Source organism: Amblyraja radiata, unplaced genomic scaffold (assembly GCF_010909765.2).
Source record: "Amblyraja radiata isolate CabotCenter1 unplaced genomic scaffold, sAmbRad1.1.pri S148, whole genome shotgun sequence".
NCBI lineage: Eukaryota > Metazoa > Chordata > Chondrichthyes > Rajiformes > Rajidae > Amblyraja > Amblyraja radiata.
In genome coordinates, this window is record NW_022630134.1 from 233,328 (window position 1) to 255,402 (window position 22,075).

The 22,075-nt window shown below is 47.5% G+C and overlaps 2 protein-coding genes across 2 annotated transcripts; both read right to left on the reverse strand.

Moving 5' to 3' along the window:
• Positions 1-7,360: 7,360 nt before the first annotated feature.
• On the reverse strand, positions 7,361-10,622 carry LOC116969291. The gene has a single exon (XM_033016161.1). It carries the CDS (start codon positions 10,533-10,535, stop codon positions 9,624-9,626), a length of 912 nt encoding a protein of 303 aa, XP_032872052.1. The 5' UTR covers positions 10,536-10,622; the 3' UTR covers positions 7,361-9,623.
• Positions 10,623-10,639: 17 nt separating this feature from the next.
• LOC116969296 (stonustoxin subunit alpha-like) lies at positions 10,640-19,230 on the reverse strand (the record flags this gene model as incomplete). Its single annotated transcript, XM_033016164.1, has 3 exons — positions 19,163-19,230; positions 15,397-15,523; positions 10,640-13,392 (listed from the first exon to the last, which is right to left on the reverse strand). Coding segments are annotated over exons 2-3 (2,841 nt in total), but the record flags the coding sequence as incomplete, so codon positions are not given.
• Between the last annotated feature and the right edge of the window lie 2,845 nt (positions 19,231-22,075).

The window sequence follows — 22,075 nt, forward strand, 5'->3', positions numbered from 1 at the left end:
GGCTCCTGCCATTTCTCGTGGCGGTTCACCATTGTTGATGTCTCCCAGCCGTTGCTCGGGGCCGACTTCCTCCGAGCGCATTCCCTCCTGGTGGACGTCAGGCATCAGCGCTTCGTCAACGCCGCTACGATGGAGCCGATCACGTTACGTTTTGATCAGCCGGTGGGACGCCTCCTGTCGTCCGTGGATTCCTGCTTCGCTCGGATCTTAGCCGCGTTCCCGGATATGCTGACCCCACAGTTTCGGTCATCGACCCCCAGTCACGGAGTGGTATATTTTATACAGACTACCGGCCCACCTATCCACGCACGAGCACGCCGACTGCCGCCAGATAAACTGCGTTGGCACGGCGGGAATTCCACACGATGGAGTCCTTGGAGATCGTCCGCCCTTCAAGCAGCCCATGGGCGTCCCCACTCCACATGGTCCCTAAGGCAAGCGGGGCTGGCGACCTTGCAGGGATTACCGGCGGCTGAATGCCGCAACAACTGCGGATCGATACCCCGTACCCCACATCCAGGACTTCACTGCCCATTTGGCTGGGGCTACTATATTCTCCAAAGTGGATCTGGTACGGGGTTATTACCAGATCCCGGTCCACCGGGTGGGTGTATCCAAGACGGCGATCATCACGCCGTTCGGCCTGTGTGAATTCACGCGGATGCCGTTCAGCCTCAAGAACCTCAAGCAGGCTTTTCAACACTTGATGGACGGGGTGTGTCGCAACCTCGAGTTTGTGTTTGTTTACCTAGACGACATCCTGGTGACCAGGAGCCGCTCGCAGCAGGAGCACTGCGCCCACCTCCGGCAGCTCTTGTCAGCGGCTCAGCGAGCATGGCTTGGCTATCAACCTCGCCAAGTGCCGTTTTGGGGTAACGGAGATCGACTTCCTCGGCCACCGCGTGACTTCGCAAGGCGCGGTTCCCCTGCCGGACAGGGTCGATGCCATCTGTCGGGGTACATGCCCCCGTACCAGATCCACTTTGGAGAATATAGTTTCCCCGCCCACACACGGTGCGCGGCCTGCAGGAGTTTGTCGGGATGGTGGCATTTTATCATTGTTTTATGCCATCCGTGGCCCACATTATGCGGCCGCTGTATCAACTTCTGGCGGGAGCATGAGAACATCGAATGGACGCACGAGGCAGTGGCAGCATTTGGCGGCGCGAAGGAGGCCCTTGCTCGGGCCGTACTGCTGGTGCATCCGCAGTAAGATGCCCCGACTGCTCTCATGGTGGACTCGGAGTCGGCGGTTGGTGCCGTACTGGAGCAACTGACGTACGGAGGTTGGCGGCCCCTGGCCTTCTTCAGCCGGCACCTCAACCGCGCGCAGACAAAATACAGCGCGTTCGATCGCGAGCTCCTGGCTCTGTACCTGGCAGTGCGCCACCTCCGCTACTTCCTGGAGGACCGCCCGTTCACCGCCTACACAAACCACAAGCCGCTCACTTTCGTCCTGGCCTTGGCAATTGGCCTACATTTCTGAATATACCACATCCATCCACTACGTCGAGGGGAAAGAGAACCGGGTGGCCGACGCATTTTCCTGCCCCGCTATCAACACCGTGTTCGAGGTGGCGCCCGGAATTGACTATTCTGCCCTGGCGGAGGCGCAGCTCACGGACTATGAGATGCCCGCCTACCGAACTGCCATCACCGGCCTTCGCCTCGAGGATGCCCCTCTCGGTCCTGGAGGAATGACGATCCTGTGCGATGTGTTGTCCGGTCAGTCGCGCCCCATCGTTCCTGCCGCCTGGCGCCAGAGGGTTTTCAAGGTTATCCACGGACTGTCTCACCCATCAGTCCGGGCGACGACGGCACTAGTGGCCGCTCGTTTCATGTGGCACGGTCTGTGCAAGCAGGTTGGCCACTGGGCTCGCACCTGCATTCCGTGCCAGACAACGAAGATCCAGCGCCATCTCCAGGCGCCCCTCCGGGAGTTCGGTCTACATCACCGGTGATTCGATCATCTCCACGTGGATATTGTGGGGCCTCCTCATGATGGTGGACCGCTTCACGCGGTGGCCGGAGGCCATACCGTTGGCCGATACTTCAACGACTACGTGCGCTCGTGCGTTGTCCGCGCTCTGGATTGCTCGCTTTGGGGTGTGGCGCACATCTCCTCGGACCGGGGGCCACAGTTCACCTCCGAGCTGTGGTCGGCCATGGCTCGCTTGCTGGCGGTGCGGCTGCACCACACCAGGGCTTATCACGTGCCAGCTAACGGTCTGGTGGAGAGGTTCCACCGGCAGCTCAAGGCAGCGGTGAAGGCGCGACTCTCCGGCCCGGACTGGATGGACAAGTTGCCGTGGGTCATGCTGGGCATTCGGACTGCTCCTAAAGAGGACTTGGCCTCATCATCAGCGGAGCTCGTGCACGGGTCGCCACTCACGGTGCCCGGGGAGTTCGTGCAGTTGGCGCTGGGGCAGCAGGGAATGCCCTCATCCACCTTAAAGCACCTTCGCGAGCGAGTTGGCAGGCTCGCACCCATCCCGACGTCCCGCCATGGGTCATTTCGCCCGCACGTGCCATCAGCCCTCCGGGACTGCCCATACGTTTTCCTGCGCCGTGATGCCCACCGGACGCCACTCCAGAGGCCGTATGAGGGCCCGTTTCGGGTGCTGGAACACGGGCAGACGACCTTTGTGCTGGACATGGGGGGCTGACCGGAGGCTATGTCGATTGACCGGTTGAAGACGGCACACCTGGACATTGACCAGCTTTGCCCAACCTCGGCCCCGAGGGCGCCCCCATTCACGGGTCCATATCCCTCCAAACCTGTCCTATCCATGTATCAGTCTAACTGTTTCTTTAATGTTGGGATAGTCCCTGCCTCAACTACCTCATCTGGCAACTTGTTCCATACACTCACCACCCTTTGCGTGAAAAAGTTACCCCTCGGATTCCTATGAAATCTTTTCCCCTTCACCTTAAATCTGTCCTCTAGTCCTCGATTCACCTACTCTGGGCACGAGATTCAGTGCATTGAAATGTATATTTTAAATGCATTTTAGATTTCTCGAAAGTCTTACTTTTTAAAAAGTAACGTTTCCACAAACCTATACCCCCTTTATTAATGTAATAGTTTGATGATTCTAAATTCCAATCAAAATGAAATATATGTTAAAAGGAGAACGCACACTTTCAAAATACTCTGATTTTTTCCCTGAGCAAAACATAATTTGTATGACTGTAAAATGAAGACATTTTATGATTATTTCTTGTCCCTTTTTCCAAATATAAACGAATAAAAAATTGCTTGAAATTTTAACATATGTAAAGTTTTTTTGTCAAATTTTCTGTACAGTCGAAGGCACTGGCATCGTTCCGTGGGCGGGGGGGATGTATTCCCCCCACTTTTTGAGGTGGGGGATGGCCTGTATTATTATCGCCCGGTTTTTGGAGGTCGACCAATAACAATAATAATAATCACCTGCTCCTAACTCTCATGTAGGCCCTACATTATCTTAAAAATACTTCAAACAAAAAACATTGAAACCATAGTTCTATAATGCACTAAAACATGATTTTAATACATCAAATTTCAAAAAGTCCCCACTTTGGGAGGGAGACGCTCCATTCCCTCGCCGGGTACCCCCAAGGCCAATGATCAGTGATGCTCAGCCCCCCCCCCCCCCCCACTTTCAAAAACGCTCCGTGGCCCCTGATAATGAGTGGATACATTTCCTTCCTATTCCAAGTTCTTCTCCAGCCCAGAAGAGATGACCTTAAATAAAACACAAAGTGCTGGAATAACTCAGCAGGTCAGGCAGCTGGTCTGGAGGACATGGATAGACTACGTTTCGGGTCACCATCCTTCTTTGGATGTTGCCTGATCCGCTGAGTTACTACATCACATTGTGTTTTGCTCATGATTCCGGCATCTGTTGTTTCTTTTTTTCTCCAGAGATATCCTTAATTGTAGCACGGTGCAGGAGCTCCCTGTCTCTGCTACAGAGAGCAGCATCTGTTCCCCCGATCATGCCAACCTCTGTGGCTACTGCATTACTCTTGTCGCCCTGTACTTGAATGGTCACATGTGTCATGGAAAGTGTGCACATACTGTTGCCCTCGCCCTTATCCAAACATGAGTAAGAACCGGGTACCTGAGGGACGAGCATTCTCCAACGACCCTCTGCATCTCTCCACCTGCTTCTTTATCTGTCGTATTAGTTAAAACAAATGTAGGTCCCTTGCAGTCAGAAACAGGTGAATTAATCATGGGGAACAAGGACATGGCCTACTCCTGCACCTATTTTCTAGGTTTCTATGTTTCTATATACCGTCCTGTTCCCCTATTGACCCTTTGCCCTTCTTTGAATCATATTATCCCTGTTTTCAACCACCTATTTCACAACTCTGTTTCTTCTGGAGATTGTTATCACTGACTGCTCAATTTACAACTATTTTCACCATAATTTTCATTTAATGTATTATTTCAGAGAAATCACATGATTTATTTTGCTGGTGGAGAGGAATCAACAACCAGACACTGGTATTGAGGGCGTCAAGCATTTTATTTCATTTTATGAATCATTTATTATTTGATTACTGCACAACTACAAAGTAAAGCAGGGGAAGAGATTACTTGGTTCTGGAAGAAATGTGTAGTTCGGGTCTGCATTTCACCTTCTGTTTCCCACTTTTGACTCCTTCGGGCACCTCTCCCATTGCCCCACTCTGTCACCTCTCCCATTGCCCCACTGTGTCACCTCTCCCATTGCCCCACTGTGTCACCTCTCCCATTGCCCCACTCTCTGTTACCTCTCCCATTGCCCCACTCTCGGTTGGCCCTTCCATTGCCCCACTTCATGTTGCCTCTCTCCTCCTCTGTTTGCGTCACCACATCCCTGTCTCTCTCGATCACCTCTACCCCCCCCCCCCCCGTGATCTCTCTACCACTTTCTCTGCTCCTCTCCATTACCTCTCTCTTTTTTTTACTCTGCTCACTTCATCACCAGTGCATTCCTCTCTCCCTGGTGACTCTGCCTCCTTCCTGTCACCTCTCACCCTCTCGTCTCTTTCCATCGTCTTTCCTCCTCACCAACACCTCCCTCTTTCCTTGATGTTTCTCCCATTCACTGACACATGTGGTTCCGACGTCTCTCTCTCTCTGACTCCTTTCCCTCTATTCCTGTCTAATATCCTCTGCTGTAGAGTCGCTTACCCTTCTTCATTTCACCATCAACTTTTTCTCCTTCTGCTGTCACTCTTTCTGTCTCCGTCTTCTCGTCACCTTTCCCTTAGTGGTATTCCCTGATGGATACACTTACTTTGTTCTGTCTCCCAGTGGTCAGATATTCGGATCAATACTCAATAGGGTGTGTTGATTTGTAGCTTCTGATGAGCCTACTCATTTGTTCCAGAACAAGAACCTAAAGGGCCTGCCCACCAGCATGCGATTGCATGCGTCTAGCGCGACCAAACGGAAGCACACGCAACGTTCACGCGTGGCGTAATTAACATCAAATTCACCAATCAGCTGGGCAGGAGGCGGGCCGACTGAATTTGGACACGCACGGCGTCGGGCGGTGATGTCATCGCGCAACGGCATGCCGGGCGGTGACGTCATCGTGCAACGCCACGCGTTAGGCGTACGCCGTCAAGATGCTGCTTACGCCGTCGAGACGCTGCGTACGCCCTCAATACGCCTGTGTGCCGACAGGCCGTTGGCGCGCAGAATTTTCGGACAGTGCAAGATTTTTGGAGCTCCGCGCGATGTCGGGACAAGCCCCGCACAACTCCGTACGCCTCCGCCAATCGAAGTGGAACCGGCCCCGCGAGGACGTATGCCTCAAGCGATTACGTTTGGTCGCGCTAGACACATGCTAGCGCATGCTGGTGGGACAGGCCCTTAACTTCCCAACGAATCATCAAAGTTTGCACACACGGTTCATTAATCAAACCCAGCGCATCTATAATTGTTAATTAAAAAAATAGCATTATTAGCATTAAGTCATATATTCATTACAATGCAATGTCTACCAGGTATACATTCTTGAATATGCAGTAGCATCAATGTTAGATCAATGGTACATTGAAAAATTACACATAACTTTTGAAAGGATAATGAGTTGAACAATGGTACACAAAAATGCTGGAGAAACTCAGCGGGTGCAGCAGCATCTATGGAGCGAAGGAGATAGGTAACGTTTCGGGCCGAAACCCTTCTTCAGACTGATAGGGGGTGGCGGGGAGAAGGAAGGAAAAAAGGAGGAGGAGGAGCCCGAGGGCTGGGGGAAGGAAGGAGGAGCTCGAGGGCTAACAATATTAGGGAGAATTCAATGTTCATGCCCGTCGGATGCAGGCTCCCCAAGCGGAATATCCCCAAGTTGAACAATAACTGCTGGAGTAACTCAGCAGGTCAAACAGCATCTCAGTGGGACATGTCTTCTTGAGATGTTACCTGAACAGCTGGATTACCCCGGCACTTTGTTCTTTAAATAAATTATCCAATTGCTTTTGGAAATTACATTTATCCTATTGCTTTTGGAAGACAAAAGTTGTCAAGGAATGAAGGAAGAAAAGGGAAAATATGGAATAAAAAATAAGTATTGGACGTAATAAGTAAAAAATGCTTATTAAGCAAATGAGGGCACAACGTATCACTGCAGACATGATTAAGAATAAGACCAAAGCATTTTAAATGTGGCCAGCAAATGCATAGGACCCATTGGAACCATAGGATGTGGATGAAATCTGAAATGAATAATTCTCCTCTGTATTCACGGAAGGGAACCATATTGCAGTCGGTGAACCTTAAAACATGTTCTCATTAAGAAGGAAATATTACATAAACTTGGAAGGATTTAAGATGGATATACCCAAGGCTTCTATGAGAGGAAGGGGATAAGATTGCTTTGAGCCTTGCAAGGATTCTGCTGTTGTCTCTAAAGTACACGAAGGCTGAAGAGCGGAAATGTGGTCTCTTTATTCAAGGAGGGCAGTGGGAATAAACCAAGTAATTACGGCTCCCAATCTACTATCAGTCATAGAGAGGAAAAGCTGTGAAACAGGGTTGATGTCCACTTGCACAGACAGAAGAACTTTGTTAAGAAGAGATCCTACTTGTATGTCAGAGGCCTGTTCTGAGCTAACATTATTTCAAAGACGTTTCCTTAACTATGGCCTGATAACGGTGAAAAAACTAATACTTAAATTTTGGAAATAAACAACAGTCCCTACAGTGAAGATGTGGATCACAGATATGTCCAAGACACTACATTTGGAAAACATTAGGCTTGTCTTGGCGGAAAAAACCAGATCAATTTCTCAAGACATAGACATCCTTCACCAAATTCTTACAAGAATAGCATGGTGCAACACAAATTTAAATTTAAATCCGATGCCGGGTTGGGTGAGAAGGGCGGGGGGTGGGGGGGGGGGGGGGGGGGGTCGAGAGGCAAGGTATATCTCCATCTTTCTTTTTTCTTACTTCCATATCTTTCGACCACACTTCTTTGGTAGTTTAGGGGTCTTTCTTTTGTTCTTTTTCGATCTATCTTTTCACTGTTCACTTTTTCCCTTTCTTGTTCTCTTTTACTTTTCTTTTTTCATTTTCAGGTTATAAGGTTAAAAATGAAGCTGTACAATAATTGTATAATTTTAGATGCCGAATGTTTTATCTTCGTACAATTGCTTCTAATAAAAATATTAATTAAAAAAAATAAAAAAGAAGTGATCCTACTTGATCAATCTGATTATTTGTTTGAAGAGACAATAGAATGTATTGACGAGGGCATTGAGGGTAATGTGGTCTTTGACAGGGCATATAAGGGAAACTTGTCACGGAGGTTCGAGCTTTTGGGATCTAGAAGAAATTGGATCCATAATGGGCTTGTTAATAGGATTCAGAGCGTGATGTGGAGAATTTATGATCATGACCAATGTTGTGTCAGAGAGGCTGGTGATGGGGCCTGACAGTTGAAAAGAAGAATGATTTTTATCTCAAGACAGAAGTCTGATTAGCAAGTTTGAAGATGACATGCAAATTGATGTCAGTCATGAGCAGTCTAGTCTGAGACTACTTGATATATTGTTCATTTGGTGAAATGGACAGAGGGATGGTAGGTGGGAGTCACTGCCGATATGAGATATGATTTGGGAGGACAAACAAGGCCAGGACTTGCAAAATGCATGAAATGCCATCGGGACTAGGAGGAACTCCATTCCGATATGCAGGACTTGCAGGCTAGGCATGTGCCACAGCAGGGCAGGAAGGAGTCAATGTGGTGACTCAGTCCCGTTACCAGCTGGGACACAGAAACTCTGCCTCAGTTGCTGGCGAATCGATGAACAGGATGTGCATTAGGCAGCGGGGAAAGTAAGCTCGTACCCTGTCCCTGAGTTCAAGAGGGACTCTGAGCCTGTTCACAAGGGGGCTCAGATGTCCTTCCCCATCCTCACTCATTACCCTATACCTGAATTTCACCGATGCTTTTATCCCAAGTCTCGAAGGTAGAACAAGACCTCGGTAATATAATAAACATGGAACCAGAAGCTCACATCAAGGTGAAGGTCAAGCTGGAGAATGGGTCTGGTGCAATCTGGGATAGTCACAGCACGGCAGAAGGCCATTCAGTCCATCGTGTCTGGAAGGCAGTCTAGCTCGCCCAACTAATATTTGCTTTTAACCAGTTCCACATCTCCCTGTAAACACCACCATGTAATCTACTCTGGATCACATTCCAATGACGGCGATACTCAGCAGCTGTCTCCCAGCTCTAGTTCCCAGATGTCTGGTGCCCTGTGGTCCCTCTTGCAGATGGTTTTGTGTGCAGGTGGGGGTATTTGGTTGGCTTTGGCCTGAGGCTCCTTCTTCATGGAGAAGGTCCATTGTCCATCGGGTGATGGTGTCCAGGACATGGAAGGTACTGATCCCTGAGTGGTGAGCACATGGAGAGTGAAGGAGGTTGTTCTGTGATGTGATGCTCCATTTCATTTGGTCCTTCTCGTGCTCTTGATGAGACCAACTTCTCAACGTGCCTGTGAGCTGGAGGAGTTCCTGTGTGTGTGTCGCTGTCTCAGTGGCGACAGAGGTCGAGTCCTGCTGAGTTTGACGCGCACTCTGTATCTTGTCCTGAGGCTGGGGGGGGGGGGGGGGGGGATAGAACAGTTTCCATGACATTGTCTATGACTACATTACCCCCCACCAGCCCGTGACTCGAACTCTGGCGATGACCAGGGAGAGACACAGAGCTGACAGAAAGCTTCCCCTCCTCTGACGCTGAGTGGGAAATGTGCCGTCTGACCTCACGGACAGAGTGGGGTTTGGGGAAGAAGGTTATGATCTAGTGCAGGGGGCAGCCCATCTAGTGAAGAATTGGGCGCCGTGATTTAGGTGAGCTTTCCGCGCGGTAACATGAACATGGAACAGGAAGGGTTGTGGATAGATTCTTCAGGCTCTCATGAGGTAATGATGTGGTACTTGGCCAAGTAGCAGGGTGAAGGGAGTGGCAGCTAGCTGGTGATGGTGGGGCAGCATTGAAGAAGCAAGGTGTGGTGTGAAAGGCTGTGGGAAGGTGAGGCAGGAGAAGGAGGGGGAATTAGAAGAATGGATTGTTTCAGGGCTGAGTGAAACATTTGCACCCTCTATTGGGAACAGTTGGAATTGTTATCATCTACTATTTGAATGTGAACCAATTTATTACTTTAGAAAATCTTCCTTCTGTCTTTTTTCCAGCACTTTTCCCAACCATTGGACCTCCCTTCAACCCCCCTGGTAACATATTCTCATTATTTGCTACCTTTTGTATTAACTCTGCCTGTTCCTTTACTTTCCCCAGTGTCTGAATTCGCTCCATGAACCCGGGCTTCGCCTCTTCTTTCTCAGACTGAATCATGAGGTCAATGTAAGCTGGGGTGGATAATGGGTTTGGCCTCAGAGCTATTTCTTCAAGTCGTCTAATGCTGCCAGATAATTGATCAATCAGCGCCAGAACTGTGTACTTCACGTCAGCAAACTCCTGCTTAAGTGATTCCATAACATTCTGTTGGCTCATCTTCGCACCATAGGCCTTCTCGTACTTTTCTTTCAGCTCACTGTATGTCTTCTTCTCCTTTTTCGTTACATAATCAAACTTGTACTTTTGGTTGAAGTGAACATTCCAGATGCACTTTAGTGGACAGACCATACAGTTCCCTTGTTGGTCCATTGCACAACATTCACGTTTATCATCGTCGTTAGAATAGCCGCAGGGAAAGTGGCAGGTAAAGAAACATTTCTGACAGTTGGTTATATAATAACCAGTCCCACTAATATCCTCCTTTACTGGATGTGTAACTTCAATCTCGTAGTCAAAGTTTTTATTTGCATCCAGCTCGGTTTGGTGTTGGTTCAGAGCTTGTTCCGTTTTCCTGAGTTCTTCCAGTTTGGTGAGACCAACTCGGATCTGCGTCTGCAATCCCACCACTGCAACTTCCAGCTGCTTACGTTCCTTCAGAACCTCTCTGGTTAAACTCAAACTTTTGGTTTCCATTGTGTTCAGAGCTGTAAAGAATTTCTTCATACTGTTTGCTCCCATCTTCCAAAACATTGCATCAAAGTTATCATCGTTCCCTCCCCCTACTCCGCTGTCATGGGATCTGCACTCGTTGCCATAGTTTCCAGAGGTTGGACGCTGGGCAAAATGGCTGAATTGTTAAACTTGAAGTGTACTGGCAGACCCGTACACTTGTCTTTGGGACACGGTACCTCAGCTAATTTCAGGGCACTCAGGATGGGGGGAGGCTGTCCGTCTGCGAACGTCACCAGGATCTGAATGTTTTCTGCAATATCTTTGCCAAAAATAGCAAGAATCGAATCAAAGACATATTTCTGTGCGTGAGTCAGGCGAGCCAGGGAGGCTTGAGCAACAAAACACACGGCATCAATCTGATCAACACCCTGTGGGGAAGAGAAGAATTCACGGATTTGCTCAGTGATCAGTTGATCCCGGCTGATGCCCCTGGTGTCCCCGAATCCTGGTGTGTCAATGATCGTCAGAGAGTAATCGATGTTAAATCCTTTCTGATGGTGGAGCTGGTAGGCAGTGATGGAGGATGTCTGACTCTCAGCCTGGGATTTTCCTGTTTCCTCCGCTATTAACTTGTATCTGAAATTGTCTCCCCATTCCACGCCCAAGATGTAGTTGATCATCCCATTGATGAGGGTTGTCTTTCCTGAGCCAGTTGCTCCCAGAACCATAATTGTCTTTGTGTGTTTTGAGGTGGGTTTTCCGAAGGAGCATTTCACAAGCTGTTTGACTTTATCAGCTATCTCCTCCTGTAGTTTGAGCTTGTAAATGGAAGGGTTTCCTTTGGATATTAATTTAGTGTCTGTGCGAAGTTTCCGGGCTATTCTGATTGGTGTGTTTCCTATTTTTATTGAAACCTCCTCACTTACTTCACTAGACCCTGTTTCACCACAGTCAGCAGACACTCGGACTCGGTAGACGGTCATGGGTTTCAGTCCCTCTAAACAATAGTGGCATTGTGTGTCTGTTGTCTTAACTTCCTCCCATAATCCACCTTTCATGGTTAAATTAACTGACGGTTCTTCTCTATATTCAATGCTGTACCGAAATATATTAACATCAGCTCCAATCTGACCTGGTCTGTCCCAGTGCAGTGCTGCGCTGGGTGAACAATCCTGGAAGACTGGTTTACCAGGTGGACTTGCTGGCCGGGTGATGCCCCTGTAGCTCTCACTAACCTTGCTGACCCCTACCTTGGTCACTGCTCTGTATCGGAAGTGATACTCCTGGTGTGGCTCTAACCCAGGTATTGTGAAGGAGTGGCATTGATCAGGTGTATCCAGAATTGTCCATTCCTCCTGCTGGCTACCTCGGTACTCTACCTTGTAGCCCACAATCTCACCGGCACCAAATGTTGGTGGCTGTAACTGCAGAGTCACACTGTCATGTGTTGTTCTACTAGACGTAGGTATCTCGGGCTGTGACGGAGGAACAAAGCACTGGTTCTCCAGACGTCCTCCATCATACAGGTAAATTGAGGCTCCTATGTTGCTGTCATCCCGCACAGATCCAACAGCAAATTTTATTTTCCCATCTGCTATATTGGCGGTGGCAAATTCCAGGAATGATTCTGATGTCTTCCTCATCTGCTGGGACACAGATGGCAAGGTAAGCCAGGAGTCACTTTGTCGTTTTGTACAGGCTCCATCAACAGGAGGTTGTGTCTCTATTTTCTGAGCTGTGGGAGATTGGAGGTAGTTGTTTGCCTCTGACAGGTAGAGATCCTCATGATGTAATTTTGTAAATGTAAAGCAGACCACGTAAACTGTTGCTAAATCCATAAACATTTCATCTAACTCACTCTCTGATTTCACAACTGGTATATCTTTCAATATTCTGAGGTAACGTCCCACAACCCTCATCTCCCGTGCCTTGTCATCCAGCCATGTGGTCAGTGCCTGGTGTTTGAATGGTGACTGCTCCCTGTTCTTCAGTATGTTCACCAGCAACACTTCCTCCTCGCCTCCTCCCCGGATGGACGGTAAAGCTTTACATAAAGTCCCCTGGAAACCTAATTTGTACTCCAGACACATCTTTTGGAATTCAAGTATAATATCTATAATTTCAGGAAACTGAACTGCGACACTGTCTTTCATCAGGTCATTGCACCTCATCATGGCCTCTTTGAGCTGTTCTAGGACATCCTGGCAGCAATTGACCAGTCGCACGCTGATCCCCCTCACCAGTTGAGCAGCTTTTGAGTCAAGTTTATTGAGAGGATAGAGCCAGACTCTGATGGGCACTGAATGCTCTCCATCTGAGCCCAGTAGGTTTGGAAGTGTTGCATAGATATTGATGGCGTCTTTGAAGGTGGTGGGATTGTTCTTCAACGAGAAGTCCCCGTAAAAGGTGCAGCTAAATTTCTCGGTATGAGACTTGTGTTCTTCTGTCATTTCTAGGGAGGCCTCGCCCTGAATCGCAATCATAGGGAGACATTTAATTGTTGCCTCCATGTTACCCTGAATATCCTGTATCTTCTCTGTTGATGAAGCCATTTGGTCAAACACAAAGAAGGCCTGGGCCCCATACAGCACTGCTGTAATGACATGGGTGGCTGAGCCCTCATCAAACACACTCGGGTAGGTAATATTCTGTCTCCCTAAGTGACTCATTGTCAGTTGTTCAAACCTGGTTGTTGCTTTGTACTGAAGGGTAACTCGTGCTTGTTGCTTTGATTCCTTCGTGTCTCTGAGATATTTTGCCGACCCTTTCACCTCCACTAACCCACACAGGAAACTAACTTTCAGTGATGCTGACACATCGAGGGCATTGGCTTTCTTCTCCATGGAGTCTGATGCAATGATGTGAAACTCAGTGCAGGGCTGCTCACGACAGTCAAGGTTGCTCTGCAGTGTCTGCAAGTCCCACAAGGTGACGCCTACAGGATAAATCAGCGATCAAAACTGTTAACGTTGCGAAAACTACTCAAAGTGAATAATATTCCTTCAGTAGATTCAATCTCTGTACAGGCTATGTCTTGGGCTGAAAGTAAAACACTCTACACTCACTGGACTGATCACATGAGTAATAGGTGCGGCTTGGTGGCACAGCGATAGAGTAGCTGCCTTACAGCGCTTACACCGGCAGAGACCTGGGTTCGATCCTGACTACGGGTGCTGTCTGTGCAGAGTTTGTACGTTCTCCCCGTGACTGCGTGGGTTTTCACTGAGATCTTCGGTTTCCTCCCGCACACCAAAGGCGTACAGGTTTGTAGGTTAATTGGCTTGGTATAAGTGTAACATTGTCCCAAGTGTGGGTTGGATAGTGTTAATGTACGGGGATCGTTGGTCAGTGCTGACTCGGTGGGCCAAAGGGCCTGTTTCTGTGCTGTATCTCTAAACTAAACAAAAAATACATTGAGTGCTACAGCGGGTCAGGAGGCAATTCAGGAGAACATGGATAAGCGTTGACTTGGATCATCTTCAAATATTCTTCAAATATCCATGTTTAGTTTAGTTTAGAGATATGGTGCGGAAACAGGCCCTTCGGCCCATCAGGCCCGCAACAACCAGTGATCCCCGCATGCTAACACTATCCTGCACACACTAGGAACAATTTACAATTTTACTAAGCCAATTAACCTTCAAAACTGTACGTCCTTGCAGTGTGGGAGGTAAACCGGAGATCCCGGAGAAAATTCACGCAAGTCACGGGGAGAAAGTACAAACTCTGTACAGACAGCACAGGTAGTCAGGATCGAACCTGGGTCTCTGGTGCTGTAAGGCAGCAACTCTAACTCTGTGCCACTGTGCCGCTCAATATTCAATCCACTGTATAAACTGGACTATAACTGACAAAGTTGTGGTCACCATTATGAGATTGGTGACCTGAACTTCTGGCCCTGCGTTGACCACCACTGTATCATAGAGTGATGCAGCATGTAAAGGGCCTGTCCCACTTAAGTGACCTTTACAGGCGACTGCCGGCACCCGTGATAGGTCGCCAAAATTTTCAATTTGTTGAAAATTCAGCAGCGACCAGAAAGATGCTATGGCTCTTTGGAGACCTCTCACGACCATACAGTATTGTCATGAGATGTCTCCTATGGTCGTGAGAGGTCACCCGTGACATGTCGCCAGGGGTCGCCTGTATGGTCGTGAGATGTCTCCTATGGTCATGAGAGGTCACCCGTGACATGTCGCCAGGGGTCGCCTGTATGGCCGTGAGAGGTCTCCTATGGTCGTGAGAGGTCTCCAGAGAGTCGTAGTGTCTTTCTGGTTGCCGCTGAATTCTCAACATGTTGAAAATTTCGACGTCCTATCACGGGTGCCTGCATTCGCCTGTAAAGGTCACATAAGTGGGACAGGCCCTTTAAGAGGCCTGACTTGCCCACACTGACAAACATGTCCCAGCTACACTGATCCCACCTTCCTGCCATACCCCTCTAAACCTGTCCTATCCATGTACCCATTTAACTGTTTCTTAACCATTGGGATGATCCCAGCCTCAACTACCTCCTCTGGCAGCTTGTTCCATACATCCACCACCCATTATGTGAAAATCTTTTCCCCTTCACCTTAAACCCATGTCCTCTTGTCCTTGATTCCCCTACTCTGGGCAAGAGACTCTGTGCATCTACCCAATCTAGTCCTCTCATGATTTTACACACCTGTATAAGATCACCCCCCATACCAACCCATACCAGAGGGCATTTGACAAAATCCCTCATGTTGAAATTCATTGAGTGGAAGGTAGATGTGAATCCTACCACGACCAGAGAGCAGTCCTGAACCACTATCTACCTTGTTGTGACCCTTGGACTACCCTTGATCGGACTTTGCTGGCTTTACCTTGCACTATATGTTATTCCCTTATCATGTCTTTCGATTCACCTACTCTGGGCTCATGTGACTTCATGATTTGTGTGAAGACATTCCAGTACCTGGGATCAGAGCATCTGATCGGCAGTCGTACAGCATTCCCAACTGGAAAGGCCGGCCCAGAGTGGCCAGTTGCAAGCACTCACTCATCACTGAACCGGAAATGGACCCTCAACAAAATCCAGTGATCTGAAACAGAACGAGGAATAAAATATGAAGATGAATCCACTCGACGTACGGCTTTTTGAACATGTGACCAAAAAGGTTTAGTTTAGAGATACAGTGCGGAAACAGGCCCTTCAGCCCATCGAGTCCGTGCCGACCACGATCCCCAAAAACTAACACTATCCTACACACGCTCGGGACAATTTACATTTATACCAAGACAATTCACCTATAAACCTGTACATCTTTGGAGTGTGGGAGGAAACTGAAGATCTCGGAGAAAACCCACACATGTTACAGGGGAGAACGTACAAACTCCGTACAGACAGCACCCGTGGTCAGGATCTAACCCGCGTCTCTGGCGCTGTGAGGCAGCAACTCCACCTCTGCGCTAGTGTTTATGTAGAGAGATGTTAACTATTGCACTGAAGTTTGGTGCAGCCAACGCCAAGGCTCCATGGGGGAGGACCACTGTCTAGTGTCCTTCCGCTGCTGGACATTGGGGGGCAGGGTCCGGTGGAGATACCCCTCAAACAAGGGAAGGGAAACAAGGTGAAGATCATAAGTGATAGGAGTAGAATTAGGCCATTTGGCCCATCAAGTATATTCCGCCATTCTTCCATGTCTCCCTAATAACCCCATTCTCCTGCCTTCTTCCTATAACCTTTGATACCTTTGTAGTAATCAAGAATCTTTCTCTACCTTAAATATATCCACTGACTTTGCCTCCAGAGCCTTCTGTGGCAAAGAATTCCACAGATTCACCACTCTCTGACGAACGAAATACCACCTCATCTCCTTCCCAAAAGACGTCCTTGGAATCTGAGGGGTAACCTTTTCACACAGAGGGTGGTGGGTGCATAGAACAAGCGGATAGAAGAGGTAGTTGAGGCAGAGATCCCAACTGTTTCTTAACAAACAGGTACATGGATAGGACAGATTTAGAGAGATATGGACCATTCTTGACGTCTTGAGTTTAGAAGAATGAGGGGGGACCTCATTGAAACGTACAAAATAATGAATGGCTTGGTAAGAGTGGATGTGGAGAGGATGTTTCCACTAGTGTGAGAGTCTAGGACTAGAGGTCATAGCCTCAGGATTAAAGGACGTTCCTTTAGGAAGGAGATGAGAATCCCTCTCACCCGTATCCACCTATCACTTGCCAGTCTTTGACCCATCCACACCTCTCTTCCAGTTTCCCTTCAGGACAAGGAATTTCTTTAGTCAGAGGGTGGTGAATCTGTGGAGTTCTTTGCCGTAGAAGGCCGTGGAGGCCAAGTCAGTGGATATTTTTAAGGCAGAGATAGATAGATTCTTGGTTAGTACGGGTGTCAGGAGTTATGGGGAGAAGGCAGGAGAATGGTGCACCTATCATAGAAACATAGAAATTAGGTGCAGGAGTAGGCCATTTGGCCCTTCGAGCCTGCACTGCCATTCAATATGATCATGGCTGAACATCCAACTCAGTATCCTGTACCTGCCTTCTCTCCATACCCCCTGATCCCCCTAGCCACAAGGGCCACATCTAACTCCCTCTTAAATATAACCAATGAAATGGCCTCAACTACTTTCTGTGGCAGAGAATTCCAGAGATTCATTGTGAAAAATATTTTTCTAATCTCGGTCCTAAAAGACTTCCCCCTTATCCTTAAACTGTGACCCCTTGTTCTGGACTTCCCCAACATCGGGAACAATCTTCCTGCATCTAGCCTGTCCAACCCCTTAAGAATTTTATAAGTTTCTATAAGATCCCCCCTCAATCTTCTAAATTCTAGCGAGTACAAACCGAGTCTATCCAGTCTTTCTTCATAAGAAAGTCCTGACATCCCAGGAATGAGTCTGGTGAACTTTCTCTGTACTCCCTCTATGGCAAGAATGTCTTTCCTCAAATTAGGAGACCAAAACTGTACGCAATACTCCAGGTGTGGTCTCACCAAGACCCTGTACAACTGCAGTAGAACCTCCCTGCTTCTATACTCAAATCCTTTTGCTATGAATGCTAACATACCATTCGCCTTCTTCACTGCCTGCGGCACCTGCATGCCTACTTTTAATGACTGGTGTACCATGACACCCAGGTCTCATTGCATCTCCCCCTTTCCTAATCGGCCACCATTCAGATAATAGTCTGCTTTCCTGTTTTTGCCACCAAAGTGGATAACCTCACATTTATGCACATTATACTGCATCTGCCCTGCATTTGCCCACTCACCCAGCCTATCCAAGTCACCTTGCAGTCTCCTAGCATCCTCCTCACAGCTAACACTGCCCCCCAGCTCCATGTCATCAGCAAACTTGGAGATGCTGCATTCAATTCCCTCGTCCAAATCATTCATATATATTGTAAATAGCTGGGGTCCCATCACCAAGCCTTGCGGTACCCCACTAGTCACTGTGGCAAAGGTCTGAAGAATGGCCTCGTTCCAAAACTGTCACCTATTCCTTATGAAACATATTCCTCCTGAATATGAAACAGCACCTCATATTTTGTTTGGGCAGCTTACACCCCCGCGGTATGCACATTGACTTCCTGAACTTCAAGTAACTCTTCCTTTCCCTCTTTCTCCATCCCTCCCTCTTCCCAGTTTACCGACCAGTCTTACATTTTTTCTCAGTTTGCTTTGCCTTCTCCCAACTAACAATGATCTATTATACACTTCCTTATCTATGTACCTCCCACTCCCCTGACATCAGTCTGAAGAAGGGTCTCGCCCCCAAACATCACCCATTCCTTCTCTGCAGAGATGCTGCCTGACCCGCTGAATTACTCCAGCTTTTTATGTCTAAACTAGCATCTGCAGTTCCTTCCTACGCACTCTCCAGAGATGTCGTCCGTCCCACTGAGTTACTCCAGCACCCTGTGTTTGTGTTTTGGTGTAAACCAGCATCTGCAGTTCCTGCCGACGCATATTATGTACCATCATCGCTCAAAGCCCTGCTGTTTCATGCTATAAAACCCAACACGCCTTCAATACTTGCTTTACCTGATTGTGGTCTAATGGAGACACTACACAATGGTGCAGCGGTAGAGTTGCTGCTTTACAGCACCACACACCCGGGTTCGATCCCAACTACGGGTGCTGTCTGTACGGAGTGTACACCTTCTCCCTGCGTGGGTTTTCTCCGGGTGCTCCGGTTTCCTCCCAAACTCCAAAGATGTGCGGGTTTGTAGGTTAATTGGCTTTGGTAAAAATGTCAAATTGTCCCTAGCATTTGCAGGATAATGCTAGTATATGGGGTGATCACCGGTTGGAGGGCCGAAGGGCCCGTTTCCGCTCTGTGTCTAAACTAAATGAAAAAATATGCCCCAGTGAAGTTACTGTACACTGAGGCAAAGGTCCATTGTTAGTGCTGTGGTCAGAATGAACCCCTGCCTTTAGCACTAAAACAAAACACACACACAGATTGATACACACCCCCACTGTACAGATACCCTGATACATGAGCAGTATACAAAGTGCTGGAGGAACAGGCAGCATCTGGAAATGGACAGACGACATTTCGGGTCATAGAGTGATAGAATTTTACAGAGTGGAAACAGGCCCTTCGGCCCAACTTGCCAACACCCGCCAACATGACGTTTCGGTTCGAGACCTTTTAGCTGAAGATTCCCGCAAGTTTCGTTTCTTGTCCATTTCTGGGAAACGAACCTGCATCACTCACCGATCGAAGAAGCGACCGTCTACAGCTGTAAAGGGATTGCAGCATTGGCGATGGGACAAATGGTCTTGCTCGGAGCTCCTCCCTGACACTAGTGGTGTTGTCTAGATTTTTGTAGTGGGTATACTGTGATGATTCCCTCCTAGCCTCTTCCACACCCGTCCTATAAACACCGCCACATTCACTGTCGCATACAGTAGCCTACAACCACCATAAGTAATTGAGATCATTCAACACTCGATATTGTCATCAGTTTCTAGGACAATAAACAGTCAAATTAAAATCACCATTAGGCACTAGCATCAAATAAACTATAAAGCATCAATAAATAAATAACTGTTGGCTATATAAACACTGTACTACTGTATATGTAACCGGCCTGGCCTCAGTACTAATGTGCTAAGGAGACGACGGGATACTTGAGTCTTTTGCACAGGACATTTATTGCTGCTGCTGCTGCATGTTCTGTTTAGAGTTTTGAGACAAGAAAAAACAGAGTTAGTCATTTGTCAGAAACAATTACAACTCAATAAAATAAAATACCCTATATAAGAAACAATAAATGCAAAAATACAAAATAAAAACATGTTCTTTAGAATTATGTTTCCCATACAAAAATACTTAAATAATAAATTAAAATAAATAAAACATATCAGCAACTGTTCTAAGACGTCTCACACTCATACTTCATACAGCAATCACACAGCATCACAAAATACACGTTTTCAATCACAGTAAGTCTTATGCAAATAACATCTGTTCAGTGTTTAACAGAGAAGAAAAACAGTACATCCGCAAAAACGACCAGCGGAGGGCGCATGACCCATGCAAAATAAAACAAACACCACAATCCCTTCATTGTAAAAAAGTAACAAACAAAGGTGAATACACAGTTACATGAGGGATATTTAGTGGAATACAAACACTTTTCCATACCTGCTACTGGTAAGTAAAAGTGTTTGTATTCCACTAAAAGGGATTTTGTCAACAATTGTTTTTCACTTTAAATGTAGTAGCCTGCTAGTTTACAAAACTTTCCAAATTTGCTTGTACTCAGGCATCTGAGGTGTGCTCTGCCTTCTTGCTTGCGTGGCAGACCGATGGCTTCGTAACCATGTTGATACATATTTGCTTGGCTCAAAAAGGCTTACAGGGGGCCCATTGAGGCTGATCATCATCAAATTGCTGACACTAGACAACAACATTCTAGATCTTTGGTCTGTGTACACAATATTCATCAGACTGAAGCCCCTTTCACAATCTGCAGTGCTGCAAGGGATGGTCTGCATGCAGTGGATGAGTGGTTTGAGGCATTCAGGTTCACTCTCTGGGTGCTCGATGAAATCTCTCATTCCATTGACAGCTTGTTCTTGACAAAGATTGAATCGCCTGCACAGTCGTTTTACCTGTGACTCACCGTGCCGTATGCCAGGTGCTTGAATCCAGAATGCTGAGATCATGAAGAATTTCATCCTTAAATGAGAGCCGCTTCTCCATGTTGTTGATCAGACTTTGTAGGAACTGCTTTGTATTGATCGGCATGAGCTTAGCATTTGACTCCAGGGACACTGATCCAAACTGTCCCAAAGCCTGTGCTTTCAATGCTTCCTCCAATTTCTCTCCTGGAGAATCTTTAAATGATGCCAGCACTCGGATGGTGCGCTTCAGCAGCTGTTCTGCTCTTAAAAGTGTGATTGAATGGGCCTGTAATTGCTGGGACAGGTTTGAAAGTTCAGATAGTGCATCATACATGAGTCCAAGGTCACAAAGAAATTCCTTGCTTTGCATACGACGTGCCAGGCCTCTGTAGGTTTGCCTCTCTTTGCCGTTTCTTGTTTGGTCTCCTGCAGCATTCTCAAAGTGTCTGTTAAGTGCTTCGCATGACCTCCACACAGCCTTTACAGAACGGAAACTGCTGGCAACCCATCGGGTGTTTAAAACTCTGCCAATCTTCACGACTTGTGAGCCCACTTCTTGTGCTGCTTCCATAAGTTCCCGTGAAGTTTTATTGGACTGACTGTAGAGATTGTAGAGTTTGTCCATGAAAACTTTGAAGTGGTTGACAGCCTGAACCTCATCCACAGCATCATTTACAGCCAGTTCTAGACGGTGGTTCATACAGTGCCATGTGAAGAGGTTAGGGTACCTTGCAGTCAGCCTGGTTGCCACACCAGAGTTTTTGCCTAACATAACACTGGCTCCATCAGAAACAAATGAGATCCAGTTGTTTTGAAGCCACTCTTCACTAAAGCCTGCAGTGTCCAAACAGTTTAATAGAGCTTCCTCTATAGACTCTGCCCTCTGGCTTTCCAGCTCCACCAGGTCCAAAAAAACAAATTCAGGAGTAGCTCCATCTAAAGAGGCCTTCACATTGACAATCATGGCTGATTTATGGCTGAGAGAAGTTGCCTCATCAATGAGAACAGACAGCTTGCTTGAAGATGACACAATGCTGTCAACTATTTTTGTCTGCATCTTTTTTGCTATGTGTTCCACAATTTTTGTTGAACTGAACCTTGAGTGCAGACTTGTGCCCATGTTGACACCGATTTTTTCCTGAAGCTCAATGAGATCGTCATGGTCAGAGAAAGGTCGGTTCATCTTGGCAAGATAATATGCTGTTCTGAATACAGCATTTGTCTCAGCTAACACAGTGTCTGACACAGCTCTCACAAGATTCCCAAGTAAATCCTGTCCACCCTTTTCAGTGAGCTCCTGAGCTATTTCGTGTACCCTGGACATCTCATGCCGTCTGATCTTGTTTCTCAAGGAGGCCAGGGCTGTTGGTCTGCTTGAGCCTGATGACTGGATCTTAAACATCGCCCACTCCTCAGATATGGAAATTATTTTCTCTGTTAAGACACCAGTAGATTTTGTTGAGCTGCAAATAGCACAGCCTGGAAGTAAACAAAAACA